Source organism: Ctenopharyngodon idella, chromosome 3 (genome assembly GCF_019924925.1).
Source record: "Ctenopharyngodon idella isolate HZGC_01 chromosome 3, HZGC01, whole genome shotgun sequence".
In the NCBI taxonomy this organism is placed as follows: Eukaryota; Metazoa; Chordata; class Actinopteri; order Cypriniformes; family Xenocyprididae; genus Ctenopharyngodon; species Ctenopharyngodon idella.
The window spans coordinates 9,676,724-9,689,654 of NC_067222.1; the positions used below are offsets into that span (position 1 = coordinate 9,676,724).

The window sequence follows — 12,931 nt, forward strand, 5'->3', positions numbered from 1 at the left end:
CAGTCCCAGGAATGAGGGCCTATGGGAAATGTAGTCTGAATGATGATCTCAATATTCCGGTGAAGGCTCCCTCCGGTGGTGCGGGGGAGGAAGTGCGGGAGCCTCACTTGTGACAGTAACGATGTTGCTCCTGGGGCCTGTTTTAGAAAGGAGGTTAAGTGAAAAATCTGATTATGTAAACCCTGAAGTGAGGGAAACTCTGGGTTTTCCATTTCAGAATGGGAGGTATGTCAAACCAGAGAAAGCAGGTTAAGTCAAGCCTGTTTCTGAAAGAGAGGTAACTTAAACTCAGAGTCAGTTACCATGGTAACTTACTCTGTGAACCTAACCTGGTCAGGAGCAGGTTTTCTTCGGTAAACCCAGAGTTTCTTTCGGTCTCCTCCCCTGCTTTTCTTACTGAGTATTTTTTGTCTTGTTTCAATTACAAATATCTAAAAATTCTTAAATCAAGATGGATTTTCTATATAAGATTATTATATATGATACTTAGTCTTGTTTCCAGGAGGATCTAAATTAAGTGCATTTTAGTTAAAGGATTAGTAAGTTCACTTTGAAATGAAAATTAGCCCAAGCTTTACTCGCCCTCAAGCCATCCTAGGTGTATATGACTTTCTTCTTTCTGATGAACATAATTGCAGAAATATTAATAAATATCCTGACGCATCCAAGCTTTATAATGGCAGTGAACGGGACCAATGAGTATGAGCTGAAGGAAGTGTCTCTATCCACATATATCCATCATAAACTGTTTTGTGATGCGTCTCTAAGCACCTTTACCTTATTCTTTATTATTCTCAGGTTAGGTAAGTAAGTCAAATCTGATCTCAATTATAAGCATTTTAAAATACTTACAATCAGACAGAAGACTTCTCCGTGGTCTGTTCAGGCTCAACGACTTAAATTAATGCCACATGAGGCCAAGTTTAGTTATAAAGTTATAAGTTCATTTATTACATTAGTATTTCTAGCATTACATATATTCTACAAACATTCTATACAAGTAATTAAATAAAGTATAAGTATTAAAAAGTTCTTCAGTCAAGGCAATATCAGCGATGGAGGCATCATCAGCGTTGGTTCTGGTGTCGGAGAAGCAGCCTCAGGTGCGAAGCAGCCCCTCCTGTTCTCTTCTCGTTCCAGCCTTTTATAGACTATCTGACCTCTTGAGGTCATCTTCTTTGGAATTCCCCTCATCTGTCTATATATAGAGGCCTTGTCTCTTTGTTCTCGGACTCTTCTCCTCTGCTGCGTCCTGCACTTCTGATCAAGACATCCTTCAACGGTAATGATTACCTTTCTTACTAATACATGTTATGTCTGTACTGTTCTACTAGCATGTTTATTAAAAATTTTACAACAACAGTTGTAGTGTCTTCTTTTATAAACATATTCTTAATAAAGCTTTACAACAATTGTGTTTTGTCTCTTTTCTTTATAAACTACATTCATATTAAAGTACTTTTACAATAACAGTTGTCTTGTCTTATTTAATAAGTAATTAATATATGCTTTAATAAAGGCATTACAATACCAGTTGTCTTTCATTCTTTACAAACATCTGTTGTTGGGGTTTTTCTTTTTTCTACATTCTTTCATATAAAAAATTTCTTCTGTTTTTCTTACACATCATTTCCAACAAGCTATCTCTGTTATAATTTTTCTTTTATAAACAGATATCACTTATGACAGCTGTATTTCATAAACAGCTAACATATTTTCACTTGTTTACACACAAACAAGTTATCTAACATGTCTCTTCCTCCAATATATCGCTTTTCACAGTTTTTTTTATATATAAACAGTTATCTCTCATAACTCTTTCACTGTTTACACACAAACAAGTTATCAAACATGTCTCTTCTTCCAATATATCTCTTATGACAGCCGTCCTTCATAAACAGCTATTTCTTGTTTTTCTCTGTAAGTCAAACATCTGTTTTTTTTTCTTTATCTTCAAATCACAGTTGTGTTGTCATTATTATTGCTTATAAATCACTTATTTCAATAAATGTTTTTTCTTCTTAAATCTCAGTTGTGTTGTCATTATTATTCTTTATAAGCAGAAGAGGTACAAGTAGCATAGAAAAGTTGCCTAATGAAGCAGGGTGTGGCTGATATCAACACCCCCCTTCATGCAACTTTGTCCTACATTTGCTTTTTACTTTTATTTTTTTCATGTTTCTCTCCCTCTCTTATCATACTATTTTAATCTGATACCTGTCCTGTTTCTGTTATAAGCTTTATTTAAAATACATTCATTTAGTCCACCCAGGGTTGTCTGTATTTGATTTTTGTTTGATTAATCAATTCTTTTTGATGCATAATTTTACCAGAGTCTCAAATGTTTGTACTCTACTTTATTGCCATCACAAATGTACTATTTTGTACCTAATTAGTTTTCCTTATTAAATCAATTACCTTCTTGGGATCTTCACATAAAAACATACGGCCCCTTCCAGTGACTAGACAATCTACAGATGTCAGTCATGGGAATCATGGTTTCTTGGTATAAATACCTTTCCATTGGCCGTGCATTTCACTGTGCTTTAACCAAGAGGATATGTTTCAAGGGCTTACTTCATTCCCTTTAATTTTAGTTTTAAAACACCTTCTTTTCATTTAAAAGTTCCATAGTGTGTTTGGCAAGTAAAGCACATATAATCTCCTAATTTTGTATTTGCCAATCATCACACAGGTCTCTGACCTTTGGGTGGAACCATTTCAAAACATTCATTAGTTACCTATAGAGAATGAGGAGTTACGTCACGATGTTTTCACTCCGCGTTGCAAAATTACATTTGTCATTAATTACTCACTCTCATGTCGTTCCACACCCGTAAGACCTTTGTTCATCTTCAGAACACAAATTAAGATATTTCTGATGAAATCCGAGGGTATCTGATCCACACATAGGCAGCAAAGTCATTGCGCCTTTTGACATCCAGAAAGGTAGTTGAAAACATGGTTAAAATAGTCAACGTGACTACAGTGGTTCAAAAATATTCTCGTCGCTTCATAACATGAAGATCGAACCACTGTAGTCACGTTGACTATTTTAACCATGTTTTCAACTACCTTTCTGGATGTCAAAAGGTGCAATTACGTTGCTGCCTATGTGTGGATCAGATACCCTCGGATTTCATCAAAAATATATTAATTTGTGTTCCGAAAATTAACAAAGGTCTTACGGGTGTAGAATGACAAGTGGGTGAGTAATTAATGACAGAAATTTCCTTTCTGGGTGAACTAACCCTTTAAGCCTTGTCTGTGAAACCGGGCAAGTGTCTTAAAGGGAAAGTTTGCATGACAGTTTTGCTGACAAATAAACAGGGATATCTCTTTGGAAGCTTATTTCTGTCACTAAATTAAAAAAAAGGTAATTGTTGGGCTGCATGATTTATTGCACAATATGGAGAATGCAATTAATAACATGTTTTTACTCCAAACTCACTTCATAACGACAGTTGAGCATCATTCTGTGAGATGATGTGGCTTCTTACACAGAATAAGGCAGTCGTGTGTTTATTTGTCATGTTTAATCAATCAAAACGTTTCAATCTTCTGTTTATTCAGCTACAGCGATATGACGCGTGTTATCCTCTTCTGCTGCAGGGCATATGTTGAGTTTCTGCACAAGAGCGCCCTCTGGCTTTCAGATGGAGAGGCATTTACTACTGATCAGAGCAGTACAGCTCTGACAAGATGCGCAAAAAATAATCGCAGCCTTTGCCAAATCGCGTGCGATTTAATCGCGATAAATCGTGCAGGCCTAGGTAATTGCGACTTTCTATCACGCAATTCTGACTTTATATCACGCAATTCTGACTTTATAACCTGCAATTGTGATATTTAAATCTCACAATTCTGAGAAAAAAATAAATAAATAAATAAAATTAAAAATTAAAAATTAAAAATTTGCAATTACTTTTATTTTTTATTTCATGGCGGAAACAAGCTTCCATATATCTCAGTACATGTAACTCAGAGGAAGATTAAACATTCTTCATTTACATATATGACCAACATTGTAACAATACAAAGTGTGTTGAAAATCTGCAAACTTGCCCTTTAAAAATGTTGAAGATAGCATCCTTTTGTCTGTTTAACTGAACACGACTTTAAACACATGATTTTAAATTGACTTTATATTAGAGCTATTGTCATATGGACATTACTGGAAATTTTTTTCTTCAAGATGCACCTCAGTGAGTCACAGTCACCTCTGGCTGATTAAAGGATATTTTGCAATTGTATAATCTTGAACATGCATTTTCTGTAAAGCTGCTTTGAAACTAATATATTTTGTAAAAAGCACTATATGGTTTTACTATGGTAAAACTGTAGCAACTATGGTTTTTTTTTCTTCAAACCATGGTTCTACTATTGTAATATTGCAGTAATACTAGAGTAAAATTATGGTTATCATGACTAGTAACCATAGGTTTTGAAACCATGTTTTTTTTAGTTATGGTTTTACAACAACAATAATAGATAAACCATAACTGTAGTAAAACCATATTTCATTTTGTTGTTTTTACTGCAAATGCTGGTAAAACCAAGGTTAATTTAGAAATAAACGTGAATTTAATGCTCCTAATTTACTTGACTAATAGTCACGTTGGATAAAAACATCTGATAAATGAATAAATGTATGTATTTATTTGATCTGTTCATTGAAAATGTATTTAAAAATAAATTTGCAACTGCTATTGAGAGTGGTGTACATTGATTCATTATAGTGTGGAAGGACAGTGGTTAATATAAGGAACTGATTATAAACCGTGGACCGACCGCGGGCCACCAGAAAACCTTTATTATAAACCAGCGGCTCGATAGCGGACCACTGTCGGAAAAGTGGCGGCTGCCGCCGGTGGTCCGCTGGAATAACGATGAGCAAAACGCCAGTGCACCGCCGGTGGGCCGCCCACTTTGCCACCGGTGGGCCGCCAGTGGCCCGCTGGTCTGATGTTAGCTGGGTAAGACAGTTTATTAACGAACCAAAACACCATAATAAATACTACGGACAGAAAACCAGATGAGCCCAGAATATGAACGCAACACATTTAATTACACGTGTTTTCCTCATAATATACAGAAAAATTGGTTTGTTGCTTTTATTAGCACTTAGTAGGCTACATTAAGCAACGTTTCTCAACAGTTTTCTATGTGAGGAAAATGCTCGTGAATTTAAACACGTTGCGTTCACATTATGGGCTCAACTGCTTTACTTTATTAGTATGATGTTTACTGAGTTTGATCTGTTATCACTGTCTTTCTTAGTACATTAAGCCATATTAAGCGTTTTCTTATAACGGTTTTCTATGGGAGGAAAAGGCTTAACGTGTTATTAAACGCGTTGAGATCATTCAGGACTCATCTGATTTTTTTTCTAGGTCTACATAGTATACTTTATTAGTATGATGTATAATGAGTTTGGTCTGTTAATATCACTGTCTTAGTACATTAACGTTAAGCGTTTTAGAATGTCCCTTGGCGACGCTTGGCGGTGTTATTTAGTCTCTCCCGATAGAGTCCCTTTCCTTTCGCTTCCTCATTATCCATTTCTTTCCAAGAAACTGCGACGTATTGCAAAATTGCAAACAAATATCACGCTACTTCTCTCGGTCTGACGGTCTCACTGTCAAAGTAACCATGGCAACGAATAGCGTATCCTTCTAATATGGCGACGCCTTCCCGAAATGCAACGCGAGTGAAAACGCGTTTTATATACAGGTGCTGGTCATATAATTAGAATATCATCAAAAAGTTGATTTATTTCACTAATTCCATTCAAAAAGTGAAACTTGTATATTATATTCATTCATTACACACAGACTGATATATTTCAAATGTTTATTTCTTTTAATTTTGATGATTATAACTGACAACTAAGGAAAATCCCAAATTCAGTATCTCAGAAAATTAGAATATTGTGAAAAGGTTCAATATTGAAGACACCTGGTGCCACACTCTAATCAGCTAATTAACTCAAAACACCTGCAAAGGCCTTTAAATGGTCTCTCAGTCCAGTTCTGTAGGCTACACAATCATGGGGAAGACTGCTGACTTGACAGTTGTCCAAAAGACGACCATTGACACCTTGCACAAGGAGGGCAAGACACAAAAGGTCATTGCAAAAGAGGCTGGCTGTTCACAGAGCTCTGTGTCCAAGCACATTAATAGAGAGGCGAAGGGAAGGAAAAGATGGTAGAAAAAAGTGTACAAGCAATAGGGATAACCGCACCCTGGAGAGGATTGTGAAACAAAACCCATTTAAAAATGTGGACTGCAGCTGGAGTCAGTGCTTCAAGAGCCACTACGCACAGACGTATGCAAGACATGGGTTTCAGCTGTCGCATTCCTTGTGTCAAGCCACTCTTGAACAACAGACAGCGTCAGAAGCGTCTCGCCTGGGCTAAAGACAAAAAGGACTGGACTGCTGCTGAGTGGTCCAAAGTTATGTTCTCTGATGAAAGTAAATTTTGCATTTCCTTTGGAAATCAAAGTCCCAGAGTCTGGAGGAAGAGAGGAGAGGCACACAATCCACGTTGCTTGAGGTCCAGTGTAAAGTTTCCACAGTCAGTGATGGTTTGGGGTGCCATGTCATCTGCTGGTGTTGGTCCACTGTGTTTTCTGCGGTCCAAGGTCAACGCAGCCGTATACCAGGAAGTTTTAGAGCACTTCATGCTTCCTGCTGCTGACCAACTTTATGGAGATGCAGATTTCATTTTCCAACAGGACTTGGCACCTGCACACAGTGCAAAAGCTACAAAGGACCACGGTATCCCTGTTTATAATTGGCCAGCAAACACGCCTGACCTTAACCCCATAGAAAATCTATGGGGTATTGTGAAGAGGAAGATGCGATATGCCAGACCCAACAATGCAGAAGAGCTAAAGGCCACTATCAGAGCAACCTGGGCTCTTATAACACCTGAGCAGTGCCACAGACTGAGCGACTCCAAGCCACGCCGCATTGCTGCAGTAATTCAGGCAAAAGGAGCCCCAACTAAGTATTGAGTGCTGTACATGCTCATACTTTTCATGTTCATACTTTTCAGTTGGCCAAGATTTCTAAAAATCCTTTCTTTGTATTGGTCTTAAGTAATATTCTAATTTTCTGAGATACTGAATTTGGGATTTTCCTTAGTTGTCAGTTATAATCATCAAAATTAAAAGAAATAAACATTTGAAATATATCAGTCTGTGTGTAATGAATGAATATAATATACAAGTTTCACTTTTTGAATGGAATTAGTGAAATAAATCAACTTTTTGATGATATTCTAATTATATGACCAGCACCTGTATAGGCTATATAAAACAGCTATTTAAATTTGTAATAATATTTTGCAATATTACTGCTTTTAATGTACTTTTTAATTATTAAATGCAGCCTTGACGAGCATAAGTGATTTGTGACTTATGTTGAGACATTAAAAAGGCTGTGAATTAGCACTGCATTATTCATATACTTTGTCACTAAATACCTTGAGATGGCTTGAAAAACACACAATCCATATCTTGTCGCAATGGTGTGTTTATTGTCTTCAAGTTTCATCAGTCAATTCTGCATTTTATTCAGCCGCTGCTAGTGAATAGCTGAATTACTTCTATGAAACCGTTTTGGACTTTCTGTGAGAGAGCGCCCTCCGGCTTCCAGTATGAATGAAACATATATTACATGAGAGTGAGCGCTCCGTAATGTTTAGATCACCTCATTTTGGTCAAGAATACAATGACAGGTCATGCATATATCTTGTCTCTTTTAATTTAAATCTAGATTTATTCACATTGGCCTCTATGTGAACACACTTGCCTAAAAAAAGTGCGGGGGATGAATTTACATTTTATAAAAGTGAAGAGGACACGTCCCCCACGTATTCTACGCCCCTGGGGCATTGATTTCATACAGGACCTCTGTAGAGGACACCAGGACTTAAATCAAGTTTATCAGACATTTTGGGAGACACAAGTGAATAGAGAAATAAATTATATATCAATATTCCTATTAATTATTAGATATTATTATGAAAATGTTGCCAATTTTTACTCCCATTATTACACTTCTTTTTTCATTACATGTTGCTCCAAGAACACATTAATATGCTGTAGGGGAATTTTACAGTTAAAGACCCAAAAGACCCGCTATGATGAATAAAAATCAGCTGCTCATCTGCGGTGATGCGTGCTGCAGCTGTCATATCTGACTATAACATGTTATTTAGCCCATAACACGCTCTCACACGTTTATTTTTTATTTTTTTAGTATTTTTGGGAGTTAAATTTACATATGTGGTTTCAACTCCAATTTTTTAAACAACTTAGTCCTGGTGTCCACTACAGAGGACATAGCATAAAATATGAATGAAATATAATTTTTCAAAAATGTTATTTTTAATTTATTTTAAAAAAACACAATGTAATGATGTGAAAAAAAAAATACTAAATTCAAAAACTTTTTTGGGGGGTCCCAGGAGGTTATAGCTCTTCATTCTGAATCATTTAAAGGCATGTCGTGCACATAATAATGTTGACCAGATTCACATACAGTTGGTGTTGTTCTGTTGGTTTGCAGTGGGCATAAGTTCAAATGATGATCAACCTCACAGTAAGTCAGATTTACAGTTCACCTACAGTTCTGCATGCTAACTGCTATGACAGTTATGGTTATTTCTGTGTAGAGACTCTTATGTTGAGTTTTAATTCCCCATGTTTATTTCCTTTCTCCTGTGTATAAAAAAAAGGTACAACAAGGTTCTGTATAAGACCCGCACCCTATATAAATCTCAATTTTAAAGAACTCTTTGTGCCAAAAAGGTTCTAAAGAGAAATGTCCTTGCCCTGAATGTTTAAGTTATTTCAATTTTATTTTTTATTGATAAAGTACAAAAATAATTAATTAAAACTAAGTCTGTAAATAATCCTATGAAAGGTTCTGTATATAAAGGACATGAGAGATCCCTTTAAGGTTGCAAGTCCGTACCTAAGTTCAGAAGACAGCATCCAAACGAACCGAACTCTGACGTCAATTGAACCCCAAAAGTGCTACTGCATTTGAAGAATTGTAATATTTTAAAGTACATATTAAATTATTTTAAAATAAGAACTTAGTAGGGAGAAAAATTTTCTGTGGTAAAATTTTGCATGCTTTATTTTTCCCCTCTTACATCATGTTGATGTTTATTTCTAGGATGTTGAATGAAAATGGAGGAAACAATGGAGATTTCCAGGGGAAGATTAGCAGTTAAAAATAGCTTTTCAGAAATGTTTTTGACATCAATAAAAGAGTGACTTAAAGGGTTAGTTCACCCAAAAATGAAAATAATGTCATGTCGTTCACTCATGTTGTTCCACACCCATAAGACCTTCATCATCTTCAGAACACAAATTAAGATATTTTTGATGAAATCCAATGGCTCAGTGAGGCCTGCATTGACAGCAAGATAATTTACACTTTCAATGCCCAGAAAGCTACTAAAGACGTGGTTAAAACAGTTCATGTGACTACAGTGGTTCAAACTTAATGTTATGAAGTGCCGAGAATACTTTTTGTGCACCAAAAAAATTAAATAATGACTTTATCCAACAATATCCAGTGATGGGCGATTTCAAAACACTGCTTCATGAAGCTTCGAAGCTTTACGAATCTTTTGTTTCGAATCAGTGGTTCAGAGCGTGAATCAAACTGCCAAAGTCATGCAAACTATTGAAATTCCAAAACACTGATGACGTAACGAAGCCTTGTTTACCAAAATCATGTGACTTTAACGCTCTGAACCACTGATTCAAAACACAAGATTTGTAAAGCTTCGAAGCTTCATGAAGCAGTATTTTGAGATCACCCATCACTAGATATTGTGGAATAAAGTCGCTATTATGTTATTTTTGGCACACAAAAAGTATTCTCGTCACTTCATATCTTTAAGGTTGAACCACTGTGTTACATCCACGCCTTCCCGGACTCCAGTTCCCAGAATCCTCCTGTTCTCCTCACCTGTCTTCACTTCCCTCATCAGTCTTCCCACCATTTTCCCTGGATTCCCTGCACCTGTTGTCCTCATCAGCACTCCCTTTAAGTTGGACTCACTCCCTGCACTCCTTGTTTGTTATATTGTTTGATACATGTGTGTGAAGCTGTCGTTCTGATCTTCTGTGTGATTAAAGCCCTTATATTGTGGATTTCCGTATTTTGCCTCATCTATACAGCAGCACCTGTAACACACTGTAGTCACATGAACTGTTTTAAATACGTCTTTAATAGCTTTCTTGGCATCTGAAAGTGTTAATTAACTTGCTGGCAATGGAGGCCTCACTGCCTCACCTATCCCGCCTTTACTAAGCGATAACGAATTGTGATTGAAAGCATGCAGTTCGCAAAGTGTGGGTTGTCATCATTAATTCTGAAGTATTTCCACTCCTGTAAGGCTGACATTGTTTCTGCTGCTGCCATCGGAGTGTCTGTGCATGGAAAAATCTGTGAGTTACGTCACGTGAGGTATCGGTCTTTGGTATTGGGGGTATTTTTACAAGTACAGGTACATGAGCTTGGTATTGGGCTGATACCGATACTGGTATTGGTATCAGTGCATCCCTAGTTTCTACATTACGATATGAAGTCCTCGCAGGGGTTGGCATCATCTCTTCACAGATGTTGTGTCATCTGAAGTCTTTAAGAGGCTGGATCAAAGGAGCTGGAATAATCTCTAGTTACAGAGACAGAAGAGCTAATGGAAAATAATTAGTGTAGCTGCTGTTCATGACATTTCAAGCACAACTTAATAGGTAACCAGTGTGAAGATGACAGAATCGATACTGTAACTGTAGGAAACTATAGTAATTTAGCACAACTTGTACACATTGTAGTAAAATATGTAATTCTTCTATTTGTTTTCTTTTTTCATACAGTGTCAAAAATACCACAGCGAAGAACTCCCATCAACATCCAGGATGCTCCTGCTGACAGTCTCTCATCCAGACGGATTGTTCTTCTGGGTAAAAGTGGTGTTGGGAAGAGTGCATCTGGAAACACAATATTGGGAGAGAGAGAGTTTGAAACTCAGTCAAGTACATGTTCAGTAACTCGCGAATGTTCAGAAGCTCGCGAATGTTCATTGAATCCTGAAAAGTTAATGAAGGAGATAGCCAGAAGTGTTTATATATCCAGTCCTGGACCACATGCTTTTCTCATTGTGTTTCCTGTGAATATGAGGATAACTGAACAAGAGCAGCAGATTCCTCAGATGATTGAGATGATGTTTGGTGAAGAAGTGTTAAAATACTCCATCATTCTCTTCACTCATGGAGATCAGCTAGAAGAAAAGTCTGTAGTGAAACTCATTGAGGAGAACAGTGCATTAAGAGATCTGGTTGTTCAGTGTGGAGGCAGATTTCACATCTTCAACAATAAAGATCAGAATAACAGAGAGCAGGTGAATGATCTACTGCAGAAGATTGACACAATGATAGAGCAGAATGGAGGAGGACACTACAGTAATCAGATGTTTGAAGATGCTCACAGATTCAGACAAGAGGGAGAAGAGAGGAGAAAACTACAAGAGGAGACTGAGAGAGCAGGACCATGGAGAACAAAACCAGTCAATGAAAGTGACCGGTGCACAATACTTTAAATTTCATTGTGTAATTTTGTTTTTCTGTTGTGAATGTGTTAGTTCCAGTAGATTTACATGTCCATATAGCAGGTGTGACCAGAATCGGTCCTGCAGAGTTTAGCTCCAACTTGCCTCAACACACCTGCCTGAAAGTTTCTAATTAGATCTTGATTAGCTGCTTCAGGTGTGTTCAGTCCTGCTCCTGGAGGGACACTACTGAGTTTAGCTCCAGCCCCAGTTAAACACATAGTCCTTCTCTAATAAATTGCTATGCTGATAAAAATGAAATTATTGTTTTTGGGTGTTGTGGTAAATTAACAGATATTATGTAACTTTATATTTAATTTGCAACAAAAAAGAGCCATTTGAGAATTTATAATAATTTAACTATAACAGATACCTTGAGATGATTCTCTGACAAACATGAAAGCGAAACCCACGATTTCTGCAGCTCATACAGTTATTAATTACAGTCCTTATTAAACTTCATTTTATGTCATATATTATTTTTAATATCCAATTCTCCACAGAGTGTCTATAAAGTAATTATGATACTGTATGTCCAGGTTTGTCATTCCCTTCATGAAAGCAGAGTGATATAAATTTGCACAGTTTAAATAGGAAAAAGGTAGTTGTTTGCTTAATGTATCCTGTTATTAATGTTGTGTATTGGTCTGTTTTGTATGTGGTGGAAACTTTCATGCTTCAGAGTTAGTTACTAAGACTAAATACTGGCCTGTGTAATGTGTGGTTTACTTTTATAGACAGAATGTTAAGAACTTTATAAATTACACTCAACTTTTTATTAACTTGTGAAATCATGCAATGTCATATTTGTTCACCCCAGCATCGAAATATTGATATGCATTTCGAAGCACTGATTTGAAACAAATGGTTTTGAAGCTTCGTAATGAAGCCCACATTATTTATGCCTGTAAAACATGTTTTTCACAGATTACTTATTAATAAAGATCAGTTCTGTTGCATTTTCCTTTTTTTTTTTTTTATTCTTATTGCAAACAGTACAGAGATGATATACAACTTTATAATCAATACACAAAATGTATCATCAATATGTTCAATGTCATCTGAACATATAGGAGAGAAAATGTTAATGATTTGCTAAAAAAGAAAGATAAAGGAAAAATAGGAGAAGACAGAAAAAACACCATGAGGGTAAAGATATTTTATACAGCAATTAGAGTGTACAAATTAAAGACATAAAAAAAAATTGAGGTTGTTTTACTTGCTTTCCTTTTTACGGAGGATGAAATGAATGGTGTTAAGATATATTTTAAATTCTTTCAAAAAAATCATGA

General features: G+C 36.2%; 1 protein-coding gene across 1 annotated transcript; it reads left to right on the forward strand.

Annotated features, from left to right (window-relative positions):
- The first annotated feature begins 218 nt into the window (after positions 1-218).
- Positions 219-11,630, forward strand: LOC127510201 (GTPase IMAP family member 1-like). The gene is made up of 2 exons (XM_051889775.1): positions 219-225; positions 10,909-11,630. Exons 1-2 carry the CDS (start codon positions 219-221, stop codon positions 11,628-11,630), a joined length of 729 nt encoding a protein of 242 aa, XP_051745735.1.
- The last annotated feature ends 1,301 nt before the right edge of the window (positions 11,631-12,931 follow it).